The 17,515-nt window shown below is 29.3% G+C and overlaps 3 protein-coding genes and 1 long non-coding RNA gene across 5 annotated transcripts in view; 2 read left to right on the top strand and 2 right to left on the bottom strand.

Moving 5' to 3' along the window:
* Positions 1-2,372, bottom strand: part of tzn (tenzing norgay) — a 14,519-nt gene extending 12,147 nt beyond the window's left edge. The window contains exons 1-4 of one of the 2 annotated variants that reach the window (XM_014436449.3): positions 2,217-2,372; positions 2,058-2,150; positions 1,859-1,961; positions 199-320 (exon numbers count right to left, since the gene is read on the bottom strand). In XM_014436449.3, coding sequence (XP_014291935.1) covers positions 199-320; positions 1,859-1,961; positions 2,058-2,131 — 299 coding nt within the window. In that variant the 5' untranslated portion in view covers positions 2,132-2,150; positions 2,217-2,372. The remainder of the gene's footprint in view (positions 1-198; positions 321-1,858; positions 1,962-2,057; positions 2,151-2,216) is intronic. The other variant, XM_014436450.3, reaches the window with a different exon arrangement.
* A 1,858-nt stretch (positions 2,373-4,230) lies between these two features.
* On the top strand, positions 4,231-6,998 carry mRpL20 (mitochondrial ribosomal protein L20). Its single transcript, XM_014436454.3, has 4 exons — positions 4,231-4,410; positions 4,481-4,591; positions 4,671-4,814; positions 5,966-6,998. Exons 1-4 carry the CDS (start codon positions 4,324-4,326, stop codon positions 6,077-6,079), a joined length of 456 nt encoding a protein of 151 aa, XP_014291940.1. The 5' UTR covers positions 4,231-4,323; the 3' UTR covers positions 6,080-6,998.
* A 4,469-nt stretch (positions 6,999-11,467) lies between these two features.
* LOC106690869 (ER lumen protein-retaining receptor) overlaps positions 11,468-17,515 on the bottom strand; it is a 19,304-nt gene continuing 13,256 nt past the window's right edge. The window contains exon 5 of the mRNA XM_014436455.3: positions 11,468-11,854. Within this exon, the coding sequence (XP_014291941.1) occupies positions 11,820-11,854 (35 nt within the window). The 3' untranslated portion in view covers positions 11,468-11,819. The remainder of the gene's footprint in view (positions 11,855-17,515) is intronic.
* LOC136795792 (uncharacterized) overlaps positions 14,136-17,515 on the top strand; it is a 3,588-nt gene continuing 208 nt past the window's right edge. Inside the window, exon 1 of the long non-coding RNA XR_010843461.1 lies at positions 14,136-14,424. This is a non-coding gene — a long non-coding RNA (uncharacterized lncRNA). The remainder of the gene's footprint in view (positions 14,425-17,515) is intronic.

The raw sequence follows: 17,515 nt of genomic DNA, 5'->3' as shown, positions 1-17,515 counted from the left end.
ATATACATTGAAATAGTATATATTAAATAGCTGTCTGGAAGTCAAACATATGCTAGTGTGTTGAGGGACAGGATCTTATATGACATACTATTATCTTATTAATTACTGTTAAATAAAAGAATTGAAGGTATTTATAATATTTAAGGTAGCTTTATTTATTATGGAATAAAATTCAATTATTATACCCTATCAACTCACCAATGATGATGCGTGGTTAAGACTTTTGTCAAATTAACATCAAGATTTTTGACTGCTGAAAATAAAGTATCAGGATCGACAGGGTCAACTGCTGCTGCTTCCTTTGTATCATTGTCAATAATCTACAGTAAAAAGTGAGGATAAACATCAACTATAAATAATAATATAATAAATGTATGCGAAAAATTATTTCCAGTGTAATTTTATAGAATGATATTTTATATAATCTCATTCAAATTCTGCTGTCTAAAATAGTTTTAATTTCTTATGTTTCGCGTATCATAACTGTTGTTTACTCTCCAATTGAGATAGCTGAATCTTAGAAATTGCTGTAATAATTAGGAGATTCAACAATTATTCTGATTTAACTGTTTAAACAAAAAATTGACAAAGTTTTAATTGCTCTGATTATATTCTCATTATATGATCAACAAAAAATCAATGAATTTAATTTTAAATAAGTTGACGCATGTCCTCAAGATGATTTTAAGGTACAGGAAAATAAGAAGAATAATTACTATGAATGTTGATTTTGTCACAAAAATTTGTTTAATTTGTAAATTATTATAATAGTGAACTAGATGAGCAAATAATAAAATATTAGATTACTTGTAATCAATTTTTAAATTATATATTAAAATTCAATGTAAGATTTGTTCTAAAAACCTGTTGATTGTACATTGTTTTTATTTTTGAAGTAAGATTTGTGTTCATATGAATGAAGACTCTAGCCACAACTGAAAATGACCTATTTGGGGATTGTTTATCTCTTGAACAGGATAATAAAAAAGCCTAAAACATTTTCAGCTGTGAGAAGAGCAAAGAAGCAACACAAAGCAGCTCCAATAAGGAAGGTTTTAGTAAAGCTACTTAATTTGCAGATAGGAGATATTGGGAACAAATGGTCAATATATCACTTGGCTGTTTGAAAAATTACAATTCAAACAATCAATTCTGAATAAATGTTTCTTAATAATAACAGCAATAATCTAATAACAAAATTTAAAAATTCATAAAAATTTATCCATTAATAATGTTTTGTATTATTTTAGATACTAGTTCCCAAACATGACTGGTGAACTAGTAATCACTTACACGCCACGAGAAAAGGGTTGACCATTATTGTCAGTCCTACTCTAACACAATAAAATGATTTGTATTAATATGAATGAAAGCCTGAAAAACTGAAAAGGATCTATTAGGGGATTGTTTATTTCTTGAATGAGTGTTGTGAATGGAAGTCGGCAGCATTAATTGAATTAAAACAGTAATAACGAATAATAATAAACATTCTCTATAAGTGAGAACACACTCACACGCAATGTTAGAGTAGAGCATTGAAACTGTTACTAATTATAGAAGTAAAAATACACTGGCAAATAATTTATCAGTTAAATTTAAATAATGATCTAGCTTAGTGAAAAAATGTTTATTTATGTGTTTTAACTCTAAATACGATATTTAAGTTTCAAAATATTGGAAAATTAAATAAATACAGTAAAAACATTTAGGAAGCCTCATTGCTAAATCATTAAAAAATATTTTAATAATTTAATTAACAGCTTGATAATAATTTAAAACCAGATCAGAACCTTATTTACCAATTATAACAATTAAATTATAGTGATTAAGCTGAAAATCTTGAATAATCCTGTCATACCAAATACATGTAATTATCACTAAGCGCTGGGAGAATTTGAACAGACATTCCAGGCATTTCGATAAATTCTTGGCTACTGTGTTTTCCTTTTGCAAAGATTAATCTGAACAAAAAAATAAAACAAATATAACTCATAAAGTATAACTTCATAAATTCTAAAAATCATGAATATCTGGAGCAAACAAATGAAATTACATACTGGCTTTTATAGTAAGTAGCTATTAAAGTTCTGGAAATACTGTTAGGCAAAATCTTAGAAAGTGTACCAAACATTATATGAAATCCAAAACCTCTGAAAATTATATATGATTATAAAAATTATAAAAAAATAGAATATTTCAAGAATTATTGGACTCACCGTTGATTTTTTAATAATCAGTTGGATGTAATGTCCAATGACATTGGAATGTAATGCAGAAATATAAATAACGATAAAAAAAAAGGTATATGATAACAGTAAATAAGATAAGATTTCAAGTAAGGTTATGAGATTCTATCAGCAACTGAACTACCATAACCTTCCGATAGCGGCTAACTGAGATATGATTGAGACTTTTAAAAAAGTAATTAAAAGTAGGTACTTTAAACATTAAATTAAATAAATGCCTGATAAAAGTCTACAGACCTTTATTATCAAAAAAGAGAATATTTTTTATGCATTTTGTAATATTAAAACTAAGAGTGCACGATCCAAGCAGTTTTCTTTCCCATATCAATTGATAAGTACCCTCTATTGGTAAAGCCCAAAGGTAAACGCGCGACATAATAATAGGTTTGTTTATCTCTTGGGCAAAGGACCCACAGCTTGTGCTGACTAAACTAGGTTAACAGATCTCTAAAAGCCTCAATGTTAAATTATTACAAATATAAGAAGGAATGCAGGAAAGATGCTGACAAACATGGTAGAGCGCAAGGATACATTGTGTCAAGAGGACCAGTCTCTGACATTTTTAATGTTCATACAGAAGTCATCTGAAAGGGAACCAGCTTTATGCTGCTACCACAACTCTGAAAGGGAGCAGCCTTCAGACATTGTTATGGAATAGGATAGTGGAAGTGAAGGACTCCAGTATCCAGACATTGTGGTATAAGAACGTGGGTAGCCAGTTCTTAGATCTTTTACAGGCCATTTTTACAATGGAATCGTTTCAAAGGAGACATTTGAACTATTATTCTCTTGTGGATCAGATTCGACCACTATTTTAGACACTTAAAGTTTCATTATTTCTGATATCTCCTTTGAATATTCCTTCTCCTGAATTCCTATATATTATACGAGGGTGGATGGCCCTCGGCCCTCTGTCCGTAACAGTCTGTCGGTGCTTCAGGCTTAGCTGTGTCTTTCCTGCTACAAGGCTGTAGGCGAATACCAGGGACCTGTTTCATAATAAAGTACCAACTAATACTATTAGTCTTTTAGTCTTAATTTGATACAATTAAACTGACTTATATATACTTAAGTACTTTTTAACTTCTGTAATATCAATAATAGTAATCCCTATTGTGAAAAAAATAAGTGTCAGTAATAAGTAGTTTGTATACTTTTAGTCATGAACCAATATTATTAGCTTTCATTATGAAACAGGGCCCAGGCAGATTGTGTTTACCTTCATATGATGTTCTAAGGCGAATACCCATAGATCTCGCCAATCGTTTAATGTCCGTTGGTTGGCACACCGTGTATGTCAACCCAGTATTGGAAATGTTGGAGGATCTTAGTTAATATATGTATAAAGATTACGTTGTTGCAAATGCCATTCATATCATTAATAATTTTAGTCTTTAACTCATCAACAGAGAGTAGGTTTTCAAATAAAATGGCAATTTACTGCCAGAGAACTTTGAAACGCGATACAAAAGAAAAGAAACTGCTTTATTCAGTTTATTATTTCTTCTTATATGTGTTAATCGTTGATACAGATGTATAGGTGAGAATCTCAATTTTCTTTGTTTGAAATTTTTATAAACAATTGAGACGTTTAGTCACGAATAAAGGTAACTGAATTTTTTTATGAATTGATGTTTTAAGTTTCATCGGTTTTTTTAGTGCTGATTTTATAAATTATTGAAAGAATCTTTGAAGGCTATGTTTTGTTAAGAGAATAATGTTGATATTAAGTAATGTAAATAACTCCTGTATCAACCTGAAACAACAACAACAAACTTTTCAACACTGTAAAAGTTTTAATTTTGTCAGTTACCATGTTTTACGTCCGACTCTCTCAATTGCTAAAAAATTTTAAGTACGTTATTATCAAGAACTCGAATTATGAACTTGCAACTTCCAAATGAATTCATAACATATTAGGTATATTTTTAAGAAATGTAGATATACAGATATGAGCTCACTGACATTAAAAATCTTTTGCGACCTCTTTGGTTCCTATTGGCTACCTTCTGAGGAGTCATTTTTAAATAAAGTGTGAAGCTTAAAATATATTTCAGTCTCTTAGTTTGAGGTTGATATGGTTTTCCAAACACTAGCTTTGTTTGTTAGAAGTAGAGGCCCAGATGAATTCTGGCGGAAACGTAAAATATTCAAACTGTCAGCGGTAATTGTGGTCCCAGACAAATGAAGTTTTATTTTATTACTATCTCTTTTTAATTTAATTTGTGATAAAGCATTTTGTAGGTCGAAAAAGGAATTGCTATTCTATTGCCATTAGATATGTCCATAGAGCTCTAGCTTATGCCACCAAAAGCCGACAACTGAAAAAAGAAGATATGGCTAATGTAATTTGCATAAAACCTATATATTTGTTTGTTTCTGACTACTAATTTCTAATAATACTGGTGTGTTTTTAATTAATAGTTGTGGATGACCCGAGTAGCTGCTGGATGTGAAGAACATGGCCTTTCTTACCCACTTTTTAGAAATGGCTTAGAGAAAAGCAAAATTTTCCTAAATCGAAAAGTTTTGGCTGATCTTGCAATTTGGGAGCCATATTCTTTCAAAGTAAATTTATAATAATTTTTTCTTATTAGAGTTTATCAGCTTAAAGCTATTAGTAAGTAAGTTGATTTCTTGGTGAGGTGGTGGTGGCTGAGAGTGTTTAGGAGTCATATTAGTAACCTTATGTCAAAAGCGGCTTTGAATCCAGGCCATAGAGGAGGGGAGGGGTGTAATTTTGTGGGTGGGTCCATGGAATGAAACTCGCCCTTCCCTTCTCTATGACTAGAATAGGTTAATCACCCATGGGATAACCATCTGTTATGCTAGAAAAGACCAGGCCTGGTGAAAAAAATTAATGTATAATTCTTGGTCATTTTTAACTTACATTTATTTATGTGTTTAAGAATATATACATGTGACAGAAAGAACATAGAGCTTTGTGATACATTCATTTTATTTCTACTGACTCCATTTCCCAAATGCAATAGATACCTCCTAAGTCCTACAACTTCAAAGCACATCTATCACCATAGCAGTAAAAGACTTTTACTTTTTCACCACGTAATGAAATGCAATATTTTCATGTAATTCTCTGCATGCCTATAATATTTTTTAACCCATGAAATAACATGTAAGGAACAGTTCACCATTCACATTTTTAAATTATCTTCTAGAGATGGTTTCCCCAATTTCCTCTAAATCAGTGGTTCCCAAACTTTTTTTCATAAAATATAGCAAAAAAAAAAAAGGTGTAAATTAGAAACATTGAACTTGGATATTATGACACTATTTATTGAACTCAGAATAGATTGTAATACAAAAAAGTTAAAACATTCAAAATCATCTTAATGAGAAGGATGAACTGGGTGTGTTGCAACCAATTTAGTAAACCTCAGCAGTAATATTTTTGACTGTGACAACTTGTAGTTATTCATCGCCCCCCTGAATCGCTGAAGCACCCACTTTGTGCGGAATCACTGCTCTAAATCAATAAAATCTTTACACTATATTTCCTCAGCTTACATTCTATGAAACAGTTGTTAATTGATATTTTTACTATTAAAAGTGAAATTACTGATTATTGCAAAGCCTATTTTTAAATTGAACTACAATGTCATCTATCAGTATTATTTATTTTTAGAAATAAACAAATGTGCTTTTTTTAAACACTTGTTTACAAACTTGTACTTATAAGCATTATTTGTTTTTTTAAGGCCTTAACCCAAATTGCTTGGACTAAACTGAGGGAAGAACGTGATCCAGAAGTACAACAAAATTCAGAAACTCCACCTTCCAATGTTATAACTAGAGGACTGTTAGATAAATAATAAGTTTAGCATACTTTTGGATAATGTTTAGCTCTGTCTGTAAAAGAGTTCATGTATTTAATAAACTGTTTTTAATTTTAATATAAACATTTTTCGGCAAAAAAATAAGTAAAGGATTAATGAAGTAAAAGTATATTTACATGTTAATGAAATAATTGAATTCTCGGGTGGATGATTTGTTATAAATTACAAGAGAAAATAACAGTAGCATAACTAAGATTGAATAAATCTGATCGAAAAAAAAGCATTTTTTTGCTATCAGATTTGAGATATTTCGCTGTCAGTATGTGGCTTTTCTTGAAAAAGTACATTAATCTTTCTTTTACCATATGCTATGCAAGATTTAATGTGTACTTCTTTCCTGATCTTTAATTTTGTTGAACAAATTTTTTTATTTATTAATTTTTTCTACATACCAATAATTATTCAACTAGTGTCTGACCATTTAGCTAAAATTAACTACACACCATGTAATATTTGCCAGAGATGGGCAAAAATTAGCTATATTTGAAAAGACCTTATTCATGAATGAACCATTTATAAATAAATATCGAATTCCTGGCAGTTTTGGATATTAGTTTCATCTATATCTAATTTTTGCCCAACCCTGGTTTTAGGAACAATGAGAAAAATCTGTTTGTATGAAGATTTCTAGTCTAAAGCCCTTGAGGTCTTCTCAGTTGGGACTTGATGAATTTACATTTAAAACTATTATAAATGTAAAACTAACAGAAAAAACACCTAAGTTGGTAACATAGTGTGGTTAGTAGCAATACTACATTTGAGTAGACAACACAGAGCTGTGTGAATGAGGGGAGAAAAAATGATTGGAAAAAATATGGAGAAACTAGGGGGGTTGATACCTGATAAACTGTATAAATTACAATTATGAAAATAAAAAATACCACCAATAACATTATTTTCTTTTCATTTATCTTTATCTTTAACAAATATTCTCATGGAGAATAATATCAAACGTATTTGGAATTATAAAATTATTTTGATTGATTTCATTTTTTTGTTTTTTTAATTCAGGTCTTGCTAAACCCGCAGTTATTGCCTTGTGGTATTTACGTCTTCAAAAAATTACAAATCCAGGCTTTTTAATGTAATTTTTGAAAACTCAATTTATTCAAACCACTGAGAAATAATGCCAATAATCAATAAATAATCTTGTTTAGTTAACGATACAAGACTCAGACAAGCATATGAAACCTGCATTCATAGTTATTAATTTTCCAATATTAGTTACCTAGTACCTTCATCAACTCATTTCTTCGATTATGATTTTTGCCTCTTATTTATAACTGACTTGAACAATATTCAGCGAGGTTCCTGAATGGGTGGGTAGCCTTAGTTTTGGATAGGAGCAAGAAGGGTCAGGGGACTGGTTCGCTTTTAGATTTGGCAGTACTGGTCTCCCACCTACCTTTAGCCATCTGCCTTCACAATTCTCACTGCCTATGGTAACTTATAGTATAAAAAGGCAAAATTATTAGTTAGTAGTATAAAGGTGTACCTACCCCACTCCTAATAAATATTGAATTAGAACTAATTATGGTCTAATCTATAAGAAATAGGCTTCTTATACACTTTTATAATATTCAAAAACATACACTTATCAATTTCAAAGCAAAAGAAATTTTTTTTCACGATCAAGTATCAAGAATACACCATTGAATTTTGGTGAAAATTAATTCATTGAATGGATTAGGTGTATTTTTAATTGATGTTTAAATATCTACAACTAAAAAATATTACTTAGTAAATATGTACTAATAATAATCACTACCATTTTATTTTTGTCTCAAACTCATTTTGGTGGCTACAAATAAAAAATTAATTATCTTGAAAAAAAATCCTTGTGTAGAGCTTAGACAAGTATATTTTAAACTACTAGTAACAATATCTTAACAATCATGATCCAAATTCTAAGTTGAGACTATTTGTCATTTATCTGGCAGTCCCCTGAAGGAACTTTCCAAGTTTGTGAACATTATTTGTCTACTGACGGAAATTATTTTATATTTTTGATATGTAGTCCCTCATATACAATTACCATAAGGTAATCTGATTGAATTCAATAGTTAAAACCTTCTAAAAAAATAAAAAACTATCCCCTAAAATGGACTTCCGAAACTACTAGACTTGGAGAGATATGAACTTTCTTTAGTAACATTTATTACCTCATTCCTCACTCTCTTCACTATTAGTTTACAGCAGCAGTCCAGAGAAATTCAACTGCAGTATAGCACAGATTGTTATTGAATGTCATTTATGATAATGAGCTACAGAAAACCAGTAATGTTTAATTTTGTATAGTTTATCAACTAGTTGTTTTTTATATTGTTAAAATGAATAATTTTCGAGCTTTTAAGAGCTACTTAAGGTGCAAGGGTTAGGAATATTATACTAGAAAAATATGGCATCCCGAAAATCTTGGTCAAGAGGAGAAAAGTTGAAAAGGAAACATTTGAAAGAAAAAGAAAGATAGGCAAGAAACAAGAATGACCCAAAGCTTGTTATTTATCTATAAACACTAAAAGTTTGACAGACTTTATTAGGCCCCTTCCTCTCATGAGAAAATCTTAAAAAAATAAAATCCAAATCAGAAATTTTTTGAAGATGGTCAGGGCCCTGTTTCATAATGAAAGCTAATAATATTGGTTCATAATACAAGTATAGCAACAAAGTGGTAATTACACTAATGCTTATATTTTTTTCATAATATGGAGGACTATTAGTGATATTACAGGAGTTAAAAAGTACCTAAGTACAAATTACTATTGTACAAGTCAGTTCAATTGTATTAAGTTAAATCGATTAATAGTATTAGATTTACTTTATCATGAAAAAAAGGCCCTGGTTGGTGCTCAAGAAAGGTACAAAAAATAGCAAACAAATTAATTATTAGTAACCTACTGGTAAATATTTAATCTGTCTTGGTTATGATTAAATGGTTTGATCGCCACTCTGGCCATCTTCCTTATGGACTATCAATTAAATATGGTAAAATATTAATTTTCCAATGTCTTATAATAGCTATTTGCTTGGTTGGGTGCTTATATACATCTAAATCTACAGCTGGAAGGATGGGTTTAGGGTTACTAACTTTTTCTAACCAGAGTATGAAGGCTATTTCTAACTAACCCATTTACTCTATGACATAATTACAGCAGATTTTTAGGTGCATACAATTTAAAACAGCTGACTAGGACTTAAGTCAGTATAAATGTTTAAATATCCTTTAAAAAATTACTTCTTTAAAAGCCATGATCTAAGGTGAGGAGAAGGACCCTAAGCGCAGTTTGGAGTGGCATGAATTCTGTTCTCATTAGGGTAAACTAATTTTGTTAAAGCCCTGTAAAATAAAACTTGATGTTTCTTCTATAAAAGGATATCAGCTAATAAATTATCATAGAATTGTATGTAAGCCCATAAGGAGGTTTACATACAATGCCATGATATTTGTTTGGCCAGTCAGCATCCTTGGAGGAAAATATAACTACATAATAATTAAAGACACATGTGTAAAGAATCAAGTTTTATAAAATATTTCTTCATATAATGTTTATTACACTCTTTTCATAAAATAATTTGTGTAAAAAAATAAATAAATAAAAACAGACTTTTGTGGAATAAAGATTATATTTTCTCGTTCATTTCTATAAATACTATAAAATATTTATAAAATGTTTTGGAGATAACTTATAAATATATAAATTTCAAGTAACAAATATTTTAATTTAACAAACAAAACTTAAGTTTTTGAACAAACTTTACAAGATTTTGAAGTTTACAGCAATCGATCAGAATGAAAAACATTGAATTTGATTGCTATAAACGAAAATAGATTATATTTTTAAATAATCCTAAGGAAATATATTATTGTAGGCACCCATTTTGGTTCATCAATAAATCCACTGTTCATATACATTACCTCGCTACGTCATTAAGGTAAGTCTTTTCACCACAGAGTAGAGTTAGGTGAAAACAAAAAAATATTCTATTGCTGTTTGGAAATACACCAAGCATTATATAATTAATTCAATGTTTTAAGACAGGCAAAGTTTTACCACTCTCAATTTTTGGTGCGTGACTATTCTCGGTTTTTCTGAGCTAAATGAACTTTTGGTGCAGAGTTTGAGCTATAGAAGTAGACTAAAGATACAAAAGATAAAAATTGTTTGATAATAGATTCTTAGCAATTGTTTCCTAAATATAATTTACAAAAATTCAACAGGATAATGTTTAAGATAGCAATAAAGCTTATAAAAATGTAGAAATTGTTCTCCTTTGAAGGTTGTGAATAAAAGGTCTAGGCCACAAAATGATTACCTGGAAATTAACAGCTAAATAAATAGAAATCAAGATTTTCAAATAGTTATGTGACAAACAAAAACATTTAGAAGCAATAATCTCTGTTTAGCAAAAAAAAGTTTATGAATAAGATAAGCTTTTTTATTACTCAAAGAATAGTGTATCATAATATTCACAAAGATGAAAAATTGATAACCTATTTTCTGCTATTGTTACCAACCTCAAAATGGAATGGAAAATACTTTTAAAAAATTATGATTGAGTGATATTGAGATCTAATGTGAATTATTGAAAGCCTGTAATGATAATTGTAAGAATATGATAAACAATAATGTAAACATCAACTAAATAATATTTTTTAAGATAAAAAAATATATTTGGACTAATTAGGCTTATAAAATCCTTTAGTCCTGAAAAGCTCAAGTTCAAATAATAAGGAATAAAAAACCCCCCAAAAAAACAAGCAATCTTCTTTGTAAATATTTCAAAACTCACGAAATTTGATTGATATTTTTTCATTAGTATTTAAAATTGGATAATTAAAAATTAAACTCATTGATAAAGACACCAATAACAAAAAACCCTTTAATAACCACGTATATGATGCCCGATTGTCAATAAATGGATGGTACATGAAAACATATTGTAATAAAAAAATAATAAATTGTTTAATTACAACAGCAAGCTAGATTTTAATTTTTAAAAAAATATGAACTCCATTCCATAGAATCAACTAATATTTCACAAAGAAAATGGTTTAAAATTTAATATTTTTTAATGATCATCAGGCAAAAATCTTCATACAAATTATTTGATAAATAAGCCAATAAATAAAAATTAAATTTGATTAGTAAAATAAATTTTAAAGAATTAAAATCCTTTGGGTAGACTTAATTATAACTTTTAATGTAATTCATTTCTCCTGGGAGTATTTTAGAGGAGAAAATCATCTATCTAAAAAAAACAGTTTTAAGTCAATTTCAGAGCCCCAAAAATAAAACAATATACAAGCTATTTTAAAATAAATTATAACACTGCAGGAATATACATTTAATATATACAATAGCATCTCCTAATTTGTTATATATTTTAATATATATATATGCTACATAACACATTATGTACTATATATCCAATCCTATTATTATATTTATCTACAATACAATTTAAGTAATTATTTTACAATTTATGTTCTAATCTGCATTTTGACATTCTGGGTTGAAAAAATTACAGAAATAAAAATGAAAACAAAAAATTATAATACTGGCTGCTGTTGATGATGCATATAACCTCAAATAAATATAAACCTGTCAGTCAGTCAACTCATATTAAACGCTTCTTTAAACAGAAACATATGAGAGAACATTCTTCTCACGATAGTATAATTCTGGGTGACCCATGATGAAATATTTTATGCAGCTTAAGCTGGTAACTGTAGTTTCTTCCCCTTGAGAACTGAAATAGATAATTAAAATGTTAAAGAATATCCACAATAAGTTCTAAAACATTTAACAGCAATATACATATAGCAATATAAACACATTTTTAAATTTTTATGCCATATAATTGATTTTTTTTTTTTTAATATTAGGTGAAAAACATGCTAACCTTCAATTGTTAGCATGGAGACATGGGTGATACCATTACTTTTTACCATTATAAGTATCTTAAGGATTGATACATGAACAACAATCGATAGTTTGAATCCTTAGTTAACAGGTTGTACCACCATTGTGACAAAAAACTCTTTTTTTGAATGTGAAAAAATTGTGTGAAATTCACTGTATTATTTTAATAATTTATTATTTTTTTTCCAGTTTATAAAAATATTATTCTAGTAGTTTACGTCCCATAAAACTGATGTAGTATAAAAATCTAACCAAATACTGCTTATTTTAACCAAAACTAAGAGAAAAATTTATTTGAAGTTGTACACGTATTCAAAATAGTGAATATAAATAAAAAATCTACTACTCTGTTCAATATCTATTAAAAATAAAAAAATATATTTTTAAACCTCATAATTTATTTGCAGCGATAATTACAGCAGTAAAATTTCTAAACAGTGAAATTCCAATATACACAAACTGCTAGAGATATGGCCACACAAAAAATGTTTGTAATTTAGAATCAAGGTGCTTAAAGTGCACAGGAAAACACTTTCTTACAATTTCTCAAAATGCCCATAAAAATTTGCAGATAAGCCATTTTGTGTTAACTATGAACTAGCCCGTGCAGCTAGCCATAAGGGATATAAACATTTCAAAAGGCCAGAGACCATTAATAATAACAACAGAATAATTGGTGAAAATGTATTGCCTTCAATTACTAAAATCATTTTCAAAGCCATGTTTTATTGTAATCACATAATGGTATACAGAAAAACCAACATAAGCACTTGTAATAATGTTATTTGCTAATGCTGGTTAGAGATTTATTAAATCATTAATTATTTTAAGTTGCTTTAAACAGAGATGTTATGTACACCAGCTGCATACCTGTTTTTCTTTTATTATGTACCCCTGGAACACCAAAGAAGTGAGTTCGGAATACAAATTCAGTAAGTATGTGCATGAACAAAACGTTTAATAAAGTTCGAATCAGTAAGTTTTTCTGACAAGTTTGATCAGGTTTCCCCAGTCATCTATCTCATTTTATTTAGCACGAAAATACGTTATTAGAAATGTGATGCACACCGAAAAAAAGTTTAATTAATTTTAAGTTAGGTGGAAAAATACTCATGCTTTGATATTATTGTAAGGACGAGGAAACTATAAAACTGCATACAACTATGATGATAAAATCTAGTAAGGAAGAAGATCTCGAATTAAATATGAATAAAACAAAATATATGGGTTAGCAGGAGAAATTTGGGTTATATAAATACAGAGAAAAATGCATTTGGCTTCTTACACTAAGGGAAGAACAACACATCAAGGGTTTTGAAAATAAAATATTCTGATAGAAAAAGAATGGGTTAACAAGAGAATTTAGAAAGCTATACAAAGCCGGATAGAAGGAATTTTTTTTTTATTATTATGACCCTCTTCCTGGTCATTTCTGAAATACGGGGAGAGAGGTTATCAACGGCATAATCATCGCCCTTTTCTAACCATAGTAAGAGGGTCAAGTTTTCATTTCGTGGGACCACAACAGAAATAAAAGCTAGCCCCACACCGGATTAGGCGTAGAATCGGTGCCGCTGTAGTCGCGAGGCAAAGTGAGCGCTATAATTCCCTCAACTGCAAACGGCTCCTAAATTGAAGGGAACTGTACCCAGTACATGTAAATTTCATACATGCCCGGTAAATTCATGTTATAGCATTGTGACAGATAATATAGGCGTGTAAGGTAGTTGGGTTTAGTAATGAACGGAACCACAAAATGTTAATAAACACTGAACCGACGGGTATACGTCAGAGAGGTAGACCGAAGCATAAGTGGGAGGATTGCGTCAAGACTGATCTGGTAATTTGGGTTTAGACGGGCCTTTACTGAACGGATGTGTTGACAGTAATTAGTGGTATTGGCATCGTACTTTCGGGTTTGCCAAGTCTTTTATTATTATTATAGTGTGTACCCAGAGGCAAAGATCACGCCGTTTATGGAAACCAAATCCAGGAGGATTCCCTTACGCTCACATTTTCCTCAAGACAATATAAATAATACCCCACCCCTCCCATTACCACCTAGGAATCGACCAGTTGCCATTAGGCAGTCAGATGTGATAGACCATTAACAGTTGTTCAGTTTTGTTCTTTTTAACAATTTTTATTAAATAAACATTTTTTTAGTTTAAGTGGGTCCAGGAAATTTAATTGGTGACTGAACGCGAGAGATTTCGTAATAAATATTTCTCTGATATGAGTTTTAGAAAAAGAACATTTGAAGAAATGGTCTCTGGATAAAAAGAATCGGAGACTGGCTGCTTCAAGGTTTGTCGTAACACTTTAAACGGGTCAAGGTCTTAGCATTATACCTTGAACCCCGAATAACTTATTGAGGACTTGAAAAGAACACTTGAGGTACGAATATTCATAATTGTGTCTGGCTAAACAATTTTTAATTTATATATATTTTTATGCCACTTATTTTAGACTCATTACAACTGCAACACCAACCACAAATCCAATTGATAACGTACAAAATGACTGCTAAGGATCATGATCATAATCAATATTTTTATGGAAACTCTGAAGATGTTAATGAATTTTTAACTGAAATTAGTTTTAAATTATGTTTGCAAAGCTACCGATACTTCAGAGTTTGAAAATCATTCAGCTCTATTAAATAAAAAAATAATGAGGGAAGCTAAAAATCACATTTGAACTCAAATTTTATATAAATTAATTATAGGGACCAAAAAACTATTTGCCAATCATATCGCGAGCTTCAAGTTAAATGTCTCTATACAGCTACCGAAATCCTATATAATTCATTAATAGTGTTTTATCAACATTATCTGTAATGTTTAACACAATTAGAATAGATAATGGATAAATCACGCCCGAAATATAAATAAATATGTAAAATCATTTTTAACCATTTTTTCTTATGTAAATCATAAAATATATTTTCTCGAAATAATAACTGTCCACATGAAAAAAAATTATCAGCATTCCTCAATCAAAAAGAATAAATAAATGCAACAAGTCCATTGGTGGAAATAATAATAGAATGAGACGGCATTCGTTGAGTTGGCCATAATTTATCTGGCTATTAGATATTGCAATCAATAATGCCACGAATATTCATGAAACATCGGGAATCTGGAATATCACTGATATATAATTTAAACTATCATAAAACATCATATTAGGCCAGTTACAAAAACAGCATATAACATGGGATGTAAACATTAAAACATAAAAATAAAAAAATTTAATTCGAGAACGGCATCACAAACGGCGAATCAGCGTTTAACATTTAAGTTATAGGATCGATCAGAGCGTAATTGAAGGGTTTCGTCGTCGATGTAAAAACGTAATTCTGTGAAAGGAAACTGCACACTATGTGAGAAAGGTGTGACGCAGGTTTCTGCATCCATAGAAAATGTAATAATGTTTTGAAAAAAATAAAAATAAAAATAAAGAATAAATTACATTGAAAACGTGTTTGAACTAAAAAATTCCAAAATCTAAAACATCCTTTAACACTCAAGAAAGCAAGCACCTTGGGGAAGGGCTATGATCAGATTGATTATGGACCAATGGCAAATATTCTTATATGAAAAGTTTTCCTGTATTGCTCCAAGGCTATTATATAAAAAAAAAAGTGAGCAGCAGAGTTACATCACTATGGTAGTATTTTCCTCCTCCCTTTGGTTTACAAAATGTAAAGTGATTTGTAAGATTTTTGAGTTAAGAGAAAATGAAGTTTTCCTTTCTCCACATTTTTTGTCAGGAGTTTATCCTATATATAAAAAGTTTAAGATCTCTAAGAAGATTATTTTTGCCAAGTTTCAAACAAAAACGTTTCTGTCCAATTTAACAAACTGGCATTGGAAGCCGAAACTATAATAAATATATTTAAAAAAAAAAAATCAAAATCGGTCAATCCAGAGGGGTGTGGTCAACACTCCAACTCAATTTGGAGGGAATGTATAACTGTTAAAAGCCTTTAAGACCTTAATAAGTTCAACTGACAATTATTTGGAAAAAAAATATCAGAATTTCTCAATCAAAAATAGAAATTCATCTCTACTTGGATGGTATCATTCTGACAAAAATAGAACAATGAATTTGAACGAAAGAAGGCCGATGGAGACGCCAAAAGAATTGCAGGAGAAATATATTTTCATCATTAACTATTAATGTGGTAGATACTTTAAGAAGAGTAATAATAGATACAATAACAAGGCGAAACTTGGATGAAGATTCGGCGATGTACTGGATATAATATAACTGGATAAAATACTTGGAGAAACTTGAATGCTACACATTCAAAGGTTTTAATAATGATAAAATGTTTTTTGAAAATAATTAAAGCATAAAATAATATCACAATAGGAAATAACAATGAAAGTCTAAATGCTGATGAATCAAAATCAATCAAATCAGAAAAAAAAAATCATACAGTTGTCCCAGAGACATTGAAAATCAATTAAATTGGGGAACATTTTTGGTTAAAAAATACATATTGTACTGAAACAGCCTATCCTTAGAGGGAACTTTTGATAAAAATATTAAAACCAAATAATGTTAATGAATTATACTGAGAATCCAAAGTAGTAACCATAGGGCATAAATTTGAAGGAATATTTAAATAAATGTCTTCATTAATTATGGAAAAATAAAAGGCATAAAAAGAAATTGTTAAATATAGAAAACAATGAACAAATAGAACTAATAAATAATTATAATGTTAATAAATATTTTCATGGATGAGTTTTAGAAACAAAAGATAAAAATAACTTATTATTTTCCTCAGAAGAAAGAAGGTATTAATAAATTTACTAAAAATCAACAGAAAACCCATTAGATCAGATCACAAATCAAATTAACAATCTCAATGAGAGCATTCCAGAAAGTTTTGAAGAAAATGTGTGTATAAATAACCACAGTAATTTATAAAAAAATATTTGAGTTTGTGGTATCCAAATCAAATAAGATGTAAAAAGAGATTATGGAAAGAAATAGAACATAATTCAAAATGTACAATGTACACCTTAAGAATTGAGACATATTACACAACTGCCAACCAATGCCCAATTCCTTACAACTTACTCTACATTAATTGAAATTATTAGAATAAATAAAAATAGTAAGAAAGGATGATATTTTAATATAAATGTTAATTTAGTTCTAATTTCTAATAATAACTCCTTAAATCAAAATCTTAATTATCAACCAACAAAATTACTTTGTGTGAAAGAATCCCATAAAGAAATTTCAATCGTTCTAGAATATTTGATAAATCAGTACCACAAGGGATTAAATTTAGTTCATGAAGATATAAATAAAAAAGGTGAGAGGGGAAAGAACTGAATTATTAAATAAAGGCAGAGTAAATTGCAAGCTAAAATTGCACGAGTGTTTGAATTTTTAAAAGCACATCGCCTTCTTTATAAATTATAACTCCTCTTCGATTTTTATGTGTTTTTATTTATTTTTTTTT

Source organism: Halyomorpha halys, unplaced genomic scaffold (genome assembly GCF_000696795.3).
Source record: "Halyomorpha halys isolate HHAL.00 unplaced genomic scaffold, Hhal_1.1 Scaffold1927.1, whole genome shotgun sequence".
Classification (NCBI taxonomy): Eukaryota; Metazoa; Arthropoda; class Insecta; order Hemiptera; family Pentatomidae; genus Halyomorpha; species Halyomorpha halys.
This window is presented reverse-complemented; position numbering and strand designations above follow the sequence as displayed.

Coding starts and splice junctions, on each gene's coding strand:
- mRpL20 (XM_014436454.3), top strand. CDS start 4,324: ATGGTTTTCCAAACACTAGCTTTGTTTGTTAGAAGTAGAGGCCCAGAT. Junction 4,592..4,670: donor AAAAAGAAGATATGGCTAAT/GTAATTTGCATA, acceptor TTTAATTAATAG/TTGTGGATGACCCGAGTAGC. Junction 4,815..5,965: donor GGGAGCCATATTCTTTCAAA/GTAAATTTATAA, acceptor TGTTTTTTTAAG/GCCTTAACCCAAATTGCTTG.